We start from the raw sequence: 18,562 nt of genomic DNA, 5'->3' as shown, positions 1-18,562 counted from the left end.
CATGATAAATTTCCACACAATGCACAGCCAGTTCCTCAAAGGAAAGGGAAGTTCTAGTCTGGCAGAAAAATGATGACAGGTCAGAAACCTTTGATATCACACTGGGTTAGACCTTCTGTCCTACAAACACCCCAGCATTACCAGGGGTGGGAATAAGCAGAAACCAGGCTGTAGGATATTATCAGCAAAATCGATATCTGGGTTGCGATATAATAATATTGCGATCATGCTTAGTGTATTGAGATTCAAACCTGTGATGTATTGCAACATTTATTCATTTTCCATTTACTTTAATGGGACGTTGTTGCTTTGCGCAAAAAAAAAAATGCTATACTGAGGGAGCAGCGTACCTGCCAAAAAACCAGCCTAAGCTGGTTTACTGGTGTTTACTGGTCTCCCTGCATGGTCAGGGTGGTCTGTTGGCTGGTTTTAGAGGGGTTTCGGGAGCTCTTTAGCTGGTCAGGATGGGTGACAAGCTTAAACAACTAGGACCTCCAATCCGCATTAGGTTTTTTCTGGACTATTTTCAAAACAAATTGCAAATTGTATTTTCGTATTATGAATATACATCCATAGACTAATGCAACTAAAAACAGTAATGCTTGATATTAAAATATTGATGAAGTATCATTGTAACACTCCCCAAAATCTTTAAGTGGAGTTTACACTAATTATGGGATCTACCGTACCGTTTCTAAAGATAGGTAATGGAGTGGAGAAAATAAATTTCAACACTGATGAAAAATCAATAAACCCCAAGTGTATTAACTAACCAATAATATTTACAACAATAACAAGCAAGGTGTATATAGATGTAAAAGTGAAGTCCAGAGTGCACAGAGTTATATACAGTGATCAGATCAGCCTCACCGGGAATTTTGATAGTCCGTGAGCACGACCAAGTGATGAAGTGATGAAGTGATGATTGACCAATGTCCTCTGATAAAAAAGTAATCCTGGCTGCGAGCCAAACGAAAATACTCCCAAAGAGGAACGGCGTCTCAGCGCTTCCAGGTCAGTCACCAGTGTAATCCGAGGTATGCGTGAAGTTTTGAAAATGAACGTACTCGCAAATGAGCGTCTGACAACCGGCATAGCGGTTCCTTAAATAGAAAGTCAATGATACTTCCTGTTTACGTGGCAGGAAAACTGAGGGATTGACAGATAACAGGGGAAAGCAATATAACTAATAAGCAATAATGACAAACATAATTAGTTTAATTGTCATAACCCATATATATAATCACATCCCCTTATGTGGCCACGCTACATCATGAGATAAAATATCGGAATCCTTTGAAATAGTTCCCCCTTGACTGTGATGACTATAATGTAATAATAATTACTGACGTTACAATACCTTGACGTTATGAAGAAGTATAGTGAGAAAAAAATACCTCTAATTCCTAACCTTTTTACCCAAGGGTTACTAACTATTCTCTTGAATCCCCATTCACAGTGGGCAAGTGTCCAGCAAATGCTGTATTTGCTTGTTTGTTCAGATGGGCTCAGTGTGACAGTAATGGTGCCAGGAACTCCACGTTGTCTGATTCAGCACTCTCTACGCCAGACTTGCCCGTTTGTCATCCGACTTGCCCTCTGATGGTGCCAAGATGACTCCAAACTCATTTTCCATAAGGCCCTGAGTTTTTTCACAATTGAATTCCCTGCATACACTTCATAGCTGCCATGCTTACTCAGCTAATCAGTTAAAAAAAACAGACAGATGCTTTCTGCCACTATCATGTTTGCAAAACAAGATAATGGAGCAAGAGATAAAGACCTCTGACTTGACTATTGTTATGAAAAGAAAGGTCAATATGGACAAGTGCTCTTTCAATTGACATCTTGGTGATGGAGAGGAAATGCAGAACTACTTAAAGTGGTTACTAACACTTTTTTTCTTCATGTTACGGTGGATAAACCAATCCTATATCCAAATATTGCATGATAATAACTTTAGCAAAGGTCACGGAAAGACAGGTAAATGAAGTGTATAAGGGTAAAGGCTGAAAAGAAACACATCTGTTGTCCCTGCATGATCACCTAGAAGTGATACCATCTTAAAGGGAAAGTTCACTCAAAAATGCCATCATCTATTGCTTAGAACCATAAAATATTGTATTTTTCTGGAAAACAATTTCATATATCCCTCAGACTTAATATGATATTACTGTGGGAATTACTGATTTGACCTTCTGTTGACGATTATTTTGGCCTCAGTATTATTCTTAGAAACCCTCTCGATTAATTCCATGAGAACATCCTACGTCACTCAGGTTTATGTTGAGATGTTTCTGTTTTTCCCCCAAAGACACTCAAACAAACAAGCCTTTTTTGGCTGAAGATCTGAAGTAAAAATATATCATTTGGAAAAAGAAAAAAATATATATAAAAAAAAGATTAAAGGTTATTCTCACTGAGAAACTATTTTCAAAAACTTTTAGACTCGTCATATGATCCATCAGCTCCCTTGTAAATTTCCAACAATAATAACCATGACAAGATCACAAGTTTCTTGCACATCTTCACATGTGACTTGGATCATTTCGTAAATTCTGTATGCAAACAAATTCAGTAGAACTTGACTCAAGATGCTTGAGAATACAGTAATGGGGAAAATACCTTTAAACTGAGACTAAATCATAATTCTGAGAAGCATATTCACAGATTTGGCATCTTGCAATCTATCAAGCTTCTAATCGAGGGTGATATGTAGAAGTGCCAAGGAGAAAGCAACTTCCTGTCTACTCTTGACTCTCGTGTGGTAGAGAGGGCGTCAACCTTTGGTTGCGACACTGAACTTAAGAAATCAAGTTCAATGTCAGTTTGAATCAAATTGACTGGGGAGGCAACTATTAATCGTGACCATAACAGCTGGTATACAATTGATTTGAGCAAGAGCTTTAGCTAAGCAGTTAGCACACATGTTCTGACGAGGGATGCACGGATTCCGATAACGGATTATTTAGAACAACATCTGCTGATACCGATAGTTTTGGCTGTTCTGCTTTTTTATTCTACCTTGATTCAAATCACAACTTCTAAAGATATTAAATAATGTCTGTTTTTAAACAATCATCCAATGTCTGATCAGTGCATCCCTAGTTTTTCATTTTTAGCCATGGTGCTCACATGCAGGTTAGATGAGATCCAATCTGGCTCATAACATTTCACTATTCTGTTGCCCCTCATCTCCCAATTTCTTTCTAGTATCGTTTAAAGTAGCAAAAAGGCAATTTTTGTAGATACTGAAACCAAAACAAATGTGTCTTAAAATTGAATTCAACATGAAACAGCATTCACAACCCTTTATACTTCTATAATGTGACCTAAGAGGAAAACATGATGTTTAACGTAACAAAATAATTTGGGGCGGAACTTGAATTTAACAATCAGCAATCAATTGAATCGTGAATGATGTCATCTGAAAAGTCGTTTCAGAGGTGGAGAAAGTTGTTCGATTTTGATGAAAGATTATGAAAACAAACATTTGTCATCTTTGGAATAGAATGCATTTAAAAATCACACACAATAAGACAATTTATGAGTATTAAGAAAGCAAATGGGCTATATTTTGATTTCATGTTGACTTCATGAGCACTAAAATATGACAAAAGCTCCTGAGCTCACCATTGAAGAAGCTCTTGACCTTCAGGTATCCAACACTTAGTCGAAGGACCGATAGTTTGTCCAGCCGCGCACGGACGTCCTCTGAGAAGGGCAGGAGGTTGGTCAGCTTGTCCAATTCACCGTTCAGCCGATCCCTGTGCCGTTTGGAGGGGTTGGATTTAATGCCATCGGGTGGTGGTGGTTTGGGGCTAAATAGAGAGAATATTGGTGTTAGAAAGTGTATTAGACTGCTTATTAAGGACTGTGATGTGCCTTCTATCCTTTAGTAGAAGAAAAATAAAATTGTGTAACTGTAGAAAGTGGAAAATTAGTTAACTTAAAGATAAATAACAGCTTCAAACCCCGTATTAACCAGTTGCAACGTAATAAAGCAATAAAAGCTTTTATTCCCTGTTTAATGTGATTTTTTTTGTCATAAACAGCATTTTGTTGGTTGCTTGGTTTCTAGAGCCATCACATGCTGTATAGCTTCAACCATAGCAAAATCTCATTGGTCCAAAATACTACTATACTGAAGATAATGCAAGTAATTTCTGCACCACTGACATCACCAAACCGAAATGAGAAACAAATTATTGTTTACATAAAGGTTTCCCAAACACTCCTCCATCTCCCATTGGTTGGGCAAACAGATGGTCCCACCCCAAACTGATGCCATTAGTTGACCAAAGACTATTTGGAAACATCACCTTTAAACATCAACTATGTCGTTATTGACTGTGAGACACACACAGTATTTTTGTAGATGTGGACACATTACTTAATACTGGAAACTTGTCACGTCATGCCAGTTTGCAAATCTTTAAGAATGCAAGTGACCTTAATGTTTGGAAACTGTCCAAGTAAAGATCTCAGACAGAAGGAAGAGTACAAAGGATGAGTGTCTGTGTACAATAAACAAAGGATAAGAGCAATTCGGAACTGGCAAATCATTTGTTTTGGTACAAGTCAACTCATAAATATCTATAAATAGGGGTTCGGGCATTTCTCAAGTGCTTTCAGGTAGTGATGTGTCAACATTTCTTAGATGTTCGGGCTAATCACATGAAAACATCTTTAACGCTACTACATTTCCCTTTTATCCAACATCCTGAACACAAAGAGAGCATTGTGCACATGAGTCAAGAGATAATAAAAAAAATGGCATACACGTCCACACAATACAAAATGTATGCCATAGAAAGAAATAAAGATTTATTAAATGACCAAATAACTTCCATAATCGTCAACTCTGGAAACTAAGTCAAATGTTTTGGTCAACAAACACTGAAGGCTTTCTTCCCACAGTCTCCTCAATCTTCGTTCCTTTCTAGAAAAAAAGTTTCTTTCTTTTTTCTGGTAGGTCACACTGGATGACTTGTCACTGAGTAGTCGATTTCGAATTGCCATTAGACTTAAAGCTGGTGAAAACTGTTGATAAAATGCAGAGAGTAGCCTGTGCCAGGACCAAAGTAGAAGCCATCTCTCTCTGTTTTCTGATTAAATGTGACATTTCTCCTCAGACAGGCCCAATTTTCTCCAATTTAAATTTTGGGGCTTTTTCTGTTCGAAAACAAAAACTTATCAGATGCACCATGGTATCTCAGGGATTTTGCTAAAGTTATACTCTTTTTGGGGAATGCCACAGACAAAAGACTGAATATTGACTGACTTTCAGGATATGTATGCTTGGAAACACTGAGTCACCAAGTCTTGATTTTTAAGTTCTGAATTACATTTCCCTAGTCTTTAGAGGGCTTTTCTACTGCATGTTTGTGGCATTGCATAGATGTCTGAAAGGTCTTTACATATCATTGCATGGACAGACAAGATTAGTTCAAAAGCCAATTCAACAATTTTCGTAACAAAATTGCAATATAGATCGATTAAAATATATCGCTATAGCCAGCCACAGCACTTAAAATATATACATTGCCTTTTTCATTCAATACATTTTAACCTAAAATCTTCATGTTGATTTTTACAAAAAAAGCTTATGGACATCATCTACCCATGTTTATCTTAAGATGTAATAACAGGCTATGCAACTGACATGTCATTCAATAAAGAGAGACACATTTTAATGAGGAATGGAATAAGACAGCAATTATTTTCTTCAACATTTGTGAACTAGAATAACTGTCCACCTTTCAGATATAAAACCCACTGTCTCAGCTAGATCTCTCTTACTGGAATCATGGCCATTAAAACTATGCCTGTAATTCAACCTTGTGTGGCCTTTTCATTGCCTGCCAGCCCAGAAGTCTCAAAGCAGTAACTCTAGCCATCCAAGCTGGACCCTAATTAAGCTTTCCCAGAAAGAAAGTATAAACTAACCTCAGAAAATAGAGCCTGTGGGGACAAAAGAGTGCGTTCCACCCCTTCCTTCCCTTTCGAGCCCAAGCTCCATTTTTCTAGAATGACATGGAGGGGTTTGTCATTGTAGCGGTGCCATTGGTTCACTTACTATTTCAGTTATCAGGAGATTCCATTTATTTGATCTTTTTTTGCAATTAATACAAAAACACCCAATTAACAATCAGTGTAAGCAAGGGTTATTTCTTCATTGGCCTCATCAACTTTTTAATTTATTTACAGGTGACGTATATAATTTTTAATGTTAAAATTAGAGCCGTCATTAACACTTGTTTGGTATCGTTTCAATGGCAATACAATAATGATATTGTGATGCATTGCAATAAATTAAACCACATCTAAATCACAATACATATCATATTGTGAGGTGGTTGGCGATACCCAGCCCTAGTTAGAATACTTTCTCCTTGCCCAGTGTAATTGGCAGAAACAGCTATAAATGAGCTATTCGTATGATTTCCGTAAAGTTACCAGCACAAAATGGAAAAGCTACTGGCATATTACTACATCAGAGGATGTGGTAACTGAAAATTCTCCATCTTTTTGTGACACCTTCTTGGAATGTGGTCAGAAATCATCCCTGACCACCTCCGAAAGTGGTTTCAGTGATCAGATCAAAATGCATCTTGGGAGCTGTCAAATATTGTGGTCAAGTATTATTCGATACCATTTGAGTGTAAAAGGGGCTAATGTGGCTTCGTTGCGCCTTTTTATTTGATCATCCTGACCAGTGAGACATAGCAACATTGGATCAACCAATGTTGCATGACATTGCAGTAGGAATATCTGTTTGTCTGATAAGTCTTCAAAAAACAAAGCAAAGCGCTGGGCGAAAAATTCAGTTCATACGCACATTTTGTGCAGTTTCAATCGAGGAACAATTAGGATACTTTGATGCATAACAACGTATTGAAACATATGCATCGTATCCAGCCCTAGTCCATTATGAGTCCAAATAATTTGCTAATGCCAAACCTCAAAACAAAGCCTTTATTAGAGAGCTAAATTAGTAGCACTTATAGTCAAACTAAATGCAACATTCTCTCAAAAACAACTTATCAGCAATTCGATGTTTGCGATTACTAGCATGCTGTCTTTGTTCTTCAGTATAATACATTATTATTAGTGAGGAAACTCTGAATGCTGCATTCTAATGCAGGAAACACAATCAAAGACCAAAACCATTATAAATTCTTCTCAACATTCCGTTTGAATTATGTCTGTTTGGTAAAATGGGTAAAGATCCACTATGATTTGCGTTTAAACCCTTGGCACTCACTATGCAGACCTCCCACCATTTACTGTGGTTGCCATGGGATTTTTCTCATTGAAGACATCCCTCAAGAGGGAACATCTGAAAACTCTCTTACTCTTTTCTCTTGTGCACAAACATCTCAGGCCAAATACGAGGTGTGACATCATAATTGTTTTCTTCTAGCAGGTCCCATCGTGCAATAAGGTGTCTCATGCCGCTTGCAATACACAGAAGACCATCTCAAGACTTGACTCTTTGTTCTTGTTTACTCATTCTCTAAATGTACATTGGTTTATTTCCTTTCCTTCTCTTTTCATGTTGGCACTAATCCTAAAATCCCAACCACTGGAAAGATAGTTTCAAAATGTTCTGTCATTGTTGCACAAAAGCTTATTTTTCATCTGCCTGCATTGCATTTTTTGAAAGGTTTACGGAGGACACTCAAAACCAACAATTTAACAGCTCTTGGCAGTCTAGTTTGAGAAAAATCTTTCTAGAAATTCTATGATTCTCCATTGTTTGTAGAGTCCAGTCGAAAAGTTGACACACCTACTTATTCTTTATTTGTTCTAATTTATATATTTTAGAATACCAGTAACCTCATCTAAATGTTATGTCTACCAAACTAAAACATTTATGCACACCCCCCTCAACAAAAAAACCTAACATTGCCTCTTACATGGAAACATGAAAACAGATCTGAGATCAGAGGGGAAATGGTGAATTCAGCCAAGAGTGGTTGTTTTCTACCCGATAACCTCAGCTGAAGCTCAACCACATCTGGTCTGGATCAAAAACAGAGTTGGGGAAAAAATAACAGAGCTAAAATTGGCTCCACTGGCGTCCATTCAATGCAATACACTGTGTCGGGTAAACTTCACCCAGAGAGTCGGCCAGGGCTTTGCGATATATAAAGAAAAATGCATACCAATTTTGTTGCCGATATACAATTAAGCAACACTGAGTGCATTTATATGCACACCACTACACTGATAACTGCCAAAAATCATGTTATTAAAAAAAAAAATGGGTTTACATGAGATTTGAAATCATCAATATTCTCTGCTTTTGACGTCAAGATGTAAAGACTCATGTGCACAACACTTGAACACATTGTATAATATGATAAGAACACCCATAAAGGTGTTTACAAGCAATGCAAAACAGGGGTAACAGAAATAAAAAATAAACCGGTGTCATTTTTTTTTTAGAGCAAATACATATATATCGATATCATGCAACTTTATCCAACCATTAAGATACATCACCATCATTATCAGGTGACTGCTTTCCTCATGCCTTCCTCAAGACAAGATGCTTGGGAGTTGAAATGACTGAGGGTTTGAAACTCTAATCCATGAGGGAGGGGCTTCATTTGGGTATTGACCCAAATTTCTTTCAGCACACATCAAAGCCGGGTATCAATGTACTGACTCCCGAGCCAGAAATACCCATCTCAAAGGCAGAGTACAGTAAACATGTCTTTTCGAAGGTGCTTTGTAAAGACGCAAATGTAACTGCCTTACATAATGGCTAGAGGCAAAAGAGGGGCAGGGCAGATGTCAAGCAAGCAGTCTCTTTAAATTTACTACAATAAACAGACCACTGCACATAAGCATTTCGGTATTCAGACATGAATGTCCAAGCAATCTGACCTTTATTTATTCATATTGGACATTGATGAGGGAATCTGTTTTTAAATGACCCTGAAGTTCACAGTCTGTTCAGTTTGTGGACAGTCTAAAATATAGCTGGACGCAAGTCAGCTTAATGACTTCTGTTAAACGGTTTCATATCCATTTTCCAATCTGGTGAAAACTACTCATTAAGAAGTGAGGTGACAGATCCCTTGGATTGTCACACGTCTTTCAACAACATTGTGCACACCAACAAGGATTTGTCCTGTTACATTCAGGATGGTCTATTTGTTCAGAAACACAAAGTCAGTAATAGTTTACAAAATGTGCATCTTTTCAAATTTTACCTCAACTATAAAAGGAATTCGTAACATGCCGGTGCATACTACATTCATTTTACTTAACAGATGTTTAAAACTCCAAACACAAAAAAGACGAATAACACAATGAACTCCTGATGAAAAACTGGAAAACAACTTGTTTAAGGCATTGTTTAATGCCTTGCAAATAAAAGTTTAAAGTCAAAGTAAAATGGCATTGGAAACACACAGTATTCTACCATTACTACCGTAATGTGCCATATTTCTGAGTGAAACAGGATATTCTATGTGGGGAAAAAAATGTAAGGCTTGATTTTATCCTTTATGTATTGACTGAATTGTAAAAAGTGGGTAGTCCAAACCAGAATGAAGCTAGACCAGAATTCCCATTTGCTAAAACAATGCCAAAATGGTTAACGTCACCCAAAAGCCCACACGACCTATGTGATACCAGTGGAATAGGAAAGCAAGTTATAGCATTTTGATCAAAGATTACGAAGTGTGAAGACTAACGGCTAGGGTATACTTAGTTTTTCCGTGCACCATTCCATCGCATGCACGGTCAGATGCTCAGTCTCTCAAAGTGTACTTCTGATGGAGGCATGCACACTACGACTGCATTATAATTAACTTTTAGCACAGTCAAAGGGCAGGTGAATAAACGACGAGTAAAGATGTGGTGTGTACGCATGTCTACAAAAACGTAGTCTCAGCCTCTGACAGCATGCCCACGGACTGTCCTCAGTCATCTTCTAAAATCGGATGCACATTAAACACAAAACTGGAAAATGCTTTTAGAAGTTAGTCAGCCCTAATGTGATTGGCTGGTTTGATGGAACTTCCACTTGTAGACGCACGCATTACTTTTTATCAGTCCGCCTGAATACAGAGTTGTTTTCCCAAGGTTGTGTGTTACAATGAGCGTTTTTGAGGGCAAAATAATCACCACATTTTCACAAGTTTGTCAGGTTTGTGACATCAAATCTTTTAAAGATATTCAAGTTTCATTTGAGGCACGTTGCAGAAAGTAAAGCGGAAATCCATGAGCAGAGCAGCATATTTTGCTTTGTTTACTTATGTAGTTATGTCTGTGAAATCCTCTATTTAGAGGTTTTCTGTAATGAACTTAGATTGTCTACTGACTAACAATATTCATCCATATTTTTATCCTCACTTCAGTGGAAATGTGTTTATTTTGATTAAAGCAAAGATGAAAAGAAAAATTTGACTATATGGAAATGTCAGCATGTATGTCTCCAACTTTCTTTTTTTTTACATTCTATAAATCAATAAAATAAAAAAAACTATTGGAAGATTAATCTGTTATCAGGCTTTACACCACCTAAGTTATCAGTACTGGCAAAAACCACTGTTGGTCGACCTCTAACGGAGAATACTTTGGCCTATTAGCTAACATTTATACTTACAAGTCCAACATATAACACAAATCCACTTTGTTCTCCACTGTTTACGTTCACTTTAGACATCACTCTCTGTGTTTACATGAATACCTCACTAAGACGGGCATTTGGCATAATTTTGAAATGTATTTGACCTTTCAGGTGAGCATTAGTGCGAGCATTTTCGGAACACATGCGCATGCTCAGCATACTCACATACACCACCTGTCAATCAAACAGGGCGCAGCTGTTACTAGATTGCTTGCATGATAAAATTACATGCTCTGGATTATATTCAACAGCAGAATAAGAATATGCACTTTCTAATAAGTGACACGGGCCTAGGCTATCACAAATATAGCCGGTTATTTTTTTGTTATTGACATTTCAATCAGTCTGCTTGTCCGGTTGGGCATGTAAAATTGTCTTTCACTTGCCCCTTCAAAAATCCATTTGTCTGGGACAAGCGTGAATGCCGAGCTAAATATTGTATTCAACATTCTCCTATAAAAAAAAAATCTTCTTTTTTGAAGGAGTTTTAGATATTATTTTGGAAAACAAGCCAAAAAAAGACTAAACCAAAAAAGTACTTTGTTCCAGTGTATAATGGGCTAAAACTACACGCTTTCACTTCCATCCATCTTTAACTCACAAAAAAAAGTTCTCTTCTTAATAGAGCTGTGCATCACCGATTTTCTTCATGAGAAGATAGACACAGTAAACGTGACACATATATTAAGATACACTACATCACAAGCCATCATGTTACAATCTAGCTGCAGCAAATGCGCACGAATGACGAGCGTCCCCACACCAGAATGTGCATCAGCGCAGACGATTCAATCTCTTCCCCGGTCACTTCATAGAAACGGCGCTGACCACACAGAGAAATGCCAGTTTCTGAGTTTATTTTCACTTAAATAAATGATGCTTTAAAGATATAATGCTGTGGTGTTACATTGCGAAACGGAATTGGGCACAATAATCGTTTTCTCTATTATCTTGTTTTCATAATCGTTGGATGCCAAAATCATAATTGAAAATAAAATTGGATGAATCGCCCAGCCCTACTTTAACATTAAATATTTACACACTTCAGATTTAAAACAGCCCACTGGAAGATGCTGAAAACTTCCATTTAAAGTTCCAGCTGCAGGTTCCAGCAGAGGTGAGCCGGTTCATTTCTTGTTCCTATGTTTATGTTTTTGCATTGATGAGAAGTGAGGAAATCTTGACAAGGTTCTTTGGGAAGAGAGTGAAAGAGTGAGCGAGCGAAAGAGGTTCTACTGTTCTGCGGAATTCCAACTTATAGCAGCCGCGGTGTGAAGCCAGGAGTCCGGTTACACTCTCAATACCCTCTTTGTGTCATATGCAGTCTTTGGTCATTCCAAAGCCTCACCCCCCTACTGGCTTGTTTTATCAGCAATATGAAACACACGCTGTAGTTCAAGCTCCAGTAAGTAGCTATTCTGAAGTGCGGACATACCGTGCAAATGTCGTCCATCTCCTGTGCCAATGAAGGGTGTAATATACACATTACCTGGTGGGTGGGCCTGACGGTGCTGTCAACAGGTACGGGATCTGCACCACTGCACTTTTATGAGTGTGTTTGCTGGCCAAATACGCTGGCCGCACATCAAGGTGCAGACACACAAAGACTGCTAAATACTTACACAAATCTCTCCAGACTGTCAACATGTGTGATGTAAATAAGAACACAACAAAACCTTAGTTCCAGAATTTAACAAAACACATACGTAAAAAGGAGTCTTAACACTTAACATCAGTGTCCATGTCACAGTATATTCACTTAAATACACTGTAGAGTCGAATGTGCAGTTGTTATCTAAAGATGCCATTACCTACCTTACCTGACCTATTAAAATGACCTTCATTGGTGTAACCTAAAGAAGTACGGTTGATTCTTGAATAAATTCAGTTAATTCAGATGTTACCGCACGATGCACCTTTTAAGGTTACCTGACCAAATTGGCGACATTATTTATTATATCATGAATTATTTAATGGATCTGCTCAGAAATACACTATGTTAGCATTACCACTATTGCATTTCATTATATATGCATGTAATAGGTGTAATGTGGACACTGTAAAGATAGTGCACAAGAAGTGGGACAAACATTCCTATCAATACAGTTCATGTTGGTCCAAACTAAGAAGCTAAATTATGTTCCTGGCATTCCATATAGCGAAGTTGTACAAAAATAATCCAGTTAAACTATCTGTAAAATCATAAAACAAGAGCAGTTGCATAACAGTTTGCGTGACTTAAAAATATGTTCATTTGAGGAGGGGAGAGCAAGAGGAAAAAAAAGTAAAAAAAAGAATAAAAAAAACTGTTATATCAGATTACAATAACATAACAACCCCCCCTTAAACGCCCCCCTCCCTCTTGTAAGCATCGCGTGAGAGAGCCACTAACCCTCAACTTGATTATGATTAATGAAAGAGTACCATTTCCATGCCAGACCCAAAACTACACACACCAAGGCCGAATATTAAGGTGTCCCGACTAAGTCTGGGAGCCCCCGGATACAGAACTGGGTCATATATGGACTTTCTTTTGTTTGCACAGCAACAATGAAACACGTGAAAACAAACAGCACCTGCCCACTTATTCATTAGAAAGTCCAAAATCACCCGAGATTAAAATAAGGATATTTTGCAGACATAAACGCGACACTGTCTACACCAAAAACAAATAACAATAATTTCAGTACACTTGCCATATAAGAAAAACAAATATGTATACCTGCACACACACACACACACACACACACACACACACACACACACACACACACACATACATACATATACATATGTATATATCATACATAGACCGTTTTGCAAGATCTAAATCATGCGTATATTTCATTTTCACATTCTATAAGAAACGCCACCAGTTACAATTTTGGCATTTGTAAGACATCGTATGCACATTTACATATCTTCACAAACTTTAAACATAGTTTTAGGTTTGCTCGCATCAATAAAACATTGTTGAATGGAATGCGTTCCATTCTACTCATATAACGTTAGACTCTGTTACGTTGTAACATTCGAACACTAGCGTTCGAATTGTTTCGATGTTTCTGGTACGTTATAACAATAACCTTGATGCACGAGACGGGCGCGCTTTGAACTTGGACATGAGACACCCCACACACACACAACACACACACAAACTTACATTTTCTGAACGGGCTTTTTTCGTTTCTTGACCGCATATATACCGATACCCCCGGACATGGTTGTCTGGTGTCAGTGAGAAGTCTTTAAAATATGACTAGCATATAATTTCCCCTCAGTTTCCTATAAAATGTCGATGACAGTGTGCGTTTTTCAGCTCGCCCGACCCGTAAATCCTCTCATATGAAGCGAATATTTCCAGTCAGATGTAATTCCTGTCGGTGGTACAGCTTGTGTACCGAAAGCAGCTTAAAATGAACGCGAAAAGTTTCCGAAAGTTTTCATCCTCTACGGCGGATGGCAATGGCGTGAGCTGAACAAATTTTCCTTCTTCCTTTTTTTCTCTCGAGCTGTCAATCTCTAGTGGCTACAAACAACCCCTACAGATAGCTGATTGGCTGGGAGTTCCATATGTTGACCAATGAGAGCCCGTCGCTAGGCCCAAAGCGCCAGGCAGGTAACCAGGACGCTCTATCATTGGTTGGAAGAGATTTCAGGAAATCGTAAACAGAGAGGAGCGCTTTTAAGGTGGACCAAAGAAGAACATAAGCATACATAAGAGTGCATAAAACTGCACCCTCACTAGGCTGGAGTTGCAAAATCGATCAATGCGTTGTAAATATAATCTTATAATTACATTTTACGTACATAAATAGACATCTAAAAGCTTGAATTAGAGGGCGAAATGTTATATAAAACCCAGGCAAATTAAACAACGGAGCACAAAGACATTTATAACACCCATTTAGAGTGTTATTAATGTAATTATTGGTAATTTACTGTTATTACTGAAATTGCCTTTATTTTTTTGCTTTGCCTGTGCATTTATTATCCATGTTGTCTATGTGTTGTATTATCCATTCTGTCTTTGGTGTAACACAAAAGATGTTAAACAGAATGTTCAACAGCCTCAGTCACCATTCACTTTCATTGGATTGGAAAAAACTCAAGTGAATGGTGACTGAGGCTAACACTGCCACATGTGTACACTGCATACAACAATGCATGTGTAAATGTGCAATGCAATAAATAGGGATGGGATGATATATCGAATTTCGTGGCAATAAACCTGATTCTTATTTTGATATGCTATAGGAGTAATATATCAGTTTCAGTAAGTAGATAGGATGCGCCTCAGGCCGGTTTCCCCCAAATAAGATTTCCCTGCTTTTTAATAATTTGTATGTATAAGTGGGAGTGTGTGTTTTGCGGTCGTGCCTGTTATGGAGTCTGCAGTCATACGCTCTACAAGTCAGGTTTCTATGTCTTCACCTAAGGTATTTTCTTTAAACCCACCTTTTATAAAACTAAAAAACAGGAAATACACACATACACTTATTTGAATGGACAGTGAGACAGAGAGGAGAGAGAGACAGAGTTGCGTTCTTGGAACATTTTAAGCAAAAGTAAAACAATGCTGCCTTGTTTTTTTAACAACTTTCAGGAGTGACTGCTGTTTAAAATCATTGAAATCTGTTTCCTACAAGCAAATGATACATTTTATTGGATGCACACACAAATTGCACACTGCTATTGCCTTCCTTCATCAGTAATAGTCATTATTAGTGTTGTTTTCTAAGACCGGGATCACTATTACTATTGCTTATACTTAAGTTTAGGGATTTAAACTAACCCCTGACCCTAAAAGCTAGCACATACTTTGTTTTTTCACATGACGCAACATTTTGCACACGGTTATTACGATTATGATAACAATATTTTGGCAGATGATAAAATAGGAGGAAAACTACAGAAGGAGGGACCTGAGCCATATCTAGGGTTCAGGGGCCTGATTCATAAAAATCTTTCTAATGTAATATTATTATTTTTCTATGAACCCTAATGATCCTGGAAAGAGAGCACTATATGCAATTAGCATGATTGGTCACCACATTATGAAGCTTCAAAACAGCATTTATTGTTTGAATTTGGTGTTAACATTTACATGGGTTGAAAGCTGAAAATAAAAATATAATTAATCGCAAAATAGTTAGAAATGTGTTTTGATCTAAAAATCTAATTTCTACATAAATACCCAATTGCAACTTCAGACTCAACATGAAAAACCCAGTAAATTCATTAAATATCTTACCTTTTAGAATTTTAGAAAACTGTGAGGTTATCCTAAGATGCTATTTAAAGAATTCCTAAGAATTCTTTTCAGGAATACAAAATATTCTTAATTTTTTTCTTAAGTTAAAAATTAAGAAGAAAATGGCAGTTAAGAAGAAATTTCTTTTTAAAACGTTGCGTGAATCCGGCCCCAGAATATCATGGGGGTGGGTTAATTTGTACTTGGGCCAATACACAACCACCTAGCACCCACATAGCAACTTCCTAGTAACCACTAAGAACAACCTAGCAACATCATTGCAAAATGCTATAAACCCCTCAGAACACCTTAAGAACTGTATAGCAACCCCCAGGCAACCACACATTACACCCCAGCAACCACATAGAAACTACCAATAACACCCAATCAACTGCATAGCAATGTGCTAAAAAACATTCATAATACCTTAGGAACTGTCCAGTTACCTCCTGGCTACTAACCATTGCATCCTAGTAACCACCTAGCAACCACTAGAACACCCTAGCAACTGCTTAGCAACATGCTTAAAACCATTTAGTACACCTTAAGAACTGTATAGTAACCCCTGGCAAACACACATTACACCCTAGTAAGCACATAGCAACTACCATAAAACCCTAGCAACTGCATAGCAACATGCTAAAAACCATTCAAAATACCTTAGGAACTGTCCAGTAACCTCCTGGCTACTATCATTACATCCTAGCAACCATTGAGCAACCATTAGAACACCCTAGCAACTGCATAGAAACATGCTAAAACACTAAGAACACCATAGGAACAGAACTGTAACCCCCAGAACACCTTAGGGACTGTAAAGCAACCCCCTGCCAAAACAACCATTGCACCCTAGAAACCACTAGAACACCCTAGCTTAGCATATTAACGTGCTAAAACCACTCAGAACACCTTAGGAACCGTATAGCAACCCCCTGGAAACCATCAATTGCACTCTAGCAATCAACACAACACCCCAGCATCTGCAGAGCAATGTAAAAACCACTCAGAACACCATAGGGACAGTATAGTAACCCCATTGCAACAACCTATTACTCCCATTAGCAACCACCCAGAATATCATAGTAATATGCTAAAAACCACTCAAAAGCCCTTAGGAACTGAATAGCAACCCCCTGGCAACCACCCATTACACTCTAGCAACCACTAGAACACCTTTGCAACTCCATAGCAATGTGTAAAACCACTCAAAAAACATGACAACTACACAATACATACAAGCAACCACCTAGCAATCATCAGAACACCCTAGCAACTGCACGGCAACTTCTTAAAACCACTCAGAACACCTTAGGAACTGTATCACAACCACTTTGCAAACACCCATTTCTTCCTAGCAATCACCCAGAACATGCTGAAAACCATTCAGAACATGTTAGGAACTGTACATGTTCCTAACACCCCCAGCAACCACCCATGGGTACATGGTGGCGAATTTTGAATGGCGAGCATCCCTATGGTAAAAAAAAATCTTTTTTTTTATTATAGTAAAAATCTAGTTGGCTGTGTTAACTAATGTCCTATATCTTTGTCAGCATTTACGGCAATTAAACCCCAGCATACCGCTCTTATATAAATAATAAATTACCCCCTTTCGGTGTTTAATTTCCTCTAGAATACAGTGGAACAGAGCAACTGCTCCTCGCCAGTGTGTGGGTGGTTTCCAGGCATTGCTCATTAGGTTTGTGAGGTCTGTGCACGTTAACACAATGACAAAGCGCTTTTCTGTTCCATAAGAAACAATATCGGACCTCCGTAAACTCTGTTTACTCTGTGGTGATTTGTCAGTGTGCTGTTTGAAAGTGTGGTCATGCAGTGAGAGGGAAAATAGAGGGTGAAATTGACCCAGGATAAATCTTTCAGACAGTGGGTGATTTTCAGCCGTGATTGACGTCTTTAAACACTGAAGTAGGTGGCTTTTGTTGCCCAACTTTGACTCAGACAATATGAATTTGTTGTGTAATGTGTACTCGTGGCTATATTTTTTAGTCTTCGAAATTCTAATGATCTATCTATCTATCTATCTATTGTGCATTCAGAAAGGAATTAGACCCCTCTATTTTTTTTTACAGATTTTTGATAACTTTGCAAATTTATTAAAAATAAATAAACTGAGTTATCACACTGACATAAGTATTCAGACCCTTAACTCAGAATTTGTTTGAAGCAACTTTGGCAGCGATTGCAGCCTCAAGTCTTTTTGGGTATGATGTGACAAGCTTTGCACACATGGATTTGGGGATTTTCTGCCATTCTTCTCTGCAAATACTCTCAAGCTCTGCCAGGTTGGATGGGGACCGTCGGTGGACAGTCATTTTTAAGTCTTTACAGAGATGTTCGATTGGGTTCAAGTCCAGTATTTGGCTGGGCCACTCAAGGATATTCACAGAGTTGTCCCTAATCCACTCTTGCGTTGTCTTGGCTGTGTGCTCAGGGTCATTGTCCTGTTGAAAGGTGAACCTTCGGCCCAGTCTGAGGTCCTGAGTGCTCTGGATCAGGTTTTCATTAAGGATACCTCTGTACTTCGCTGTGTTCATCTTTCCTTCATCCCTGACCAGCCCCCTAGTCCCTGCCGCTGAAAAACACTCCCACAGCATGAGGCTACCACCACCATGCTTCACCGTTGGGATGGTATTGCA

At 38.1% G+C, this 18,562-nt stretch overlaps 1 protein-coding gene across 1 annotated transcript in view; it reads right to left on the bottom strand.

Annotated features, from left to right (window-relative positions):
- ahr2 (aryl hydrocarbon receptor 2) overlaps positions 1-14,182 on the bottom strand; it is an 89,193-nt gene extending 75,011 nt beyond the window's left edge. The window contains exons 1-2 of the mRNA XM_052123693.1: positions 13,815-14,182; positions 3,634-3,821 (exon numbers count right to left, since the gene is read on the bottom strand). Of these exons, the coding sequence (XP_051979653.1) occupies positions 3,634-3,821; positions 13,815-13,873 (247 nt within the window). The 5' untranslated portion in view covers positions 13,874-14,182. The remainder of the gene's footprint in view (positions 1-3,633; positions 3,822-13,814) is intronic.
- Positions 14,183-18,562: the final 4,380 nt, after the last annotated feature.

The sequence above is a fragment of the Xyrauchen texanus genome, chromosome 50, assembly GCF_025860055.1.
Source record: "Xyrauchen texanus isolate HMW12.3.18 chromosome 50, RBS_HiC_50CHRs, whole genome shotgun sequence".
Lineage (NCBI taxonomy): Eukaryota > Metazoa > Chordata > Actinopteri > Cypriniformes > Catostomidae > Xyrauchen > Xyrauchen texanus.
This window is presented reverse-complemented; position numbering and strand designations above follow the sequence as displayed.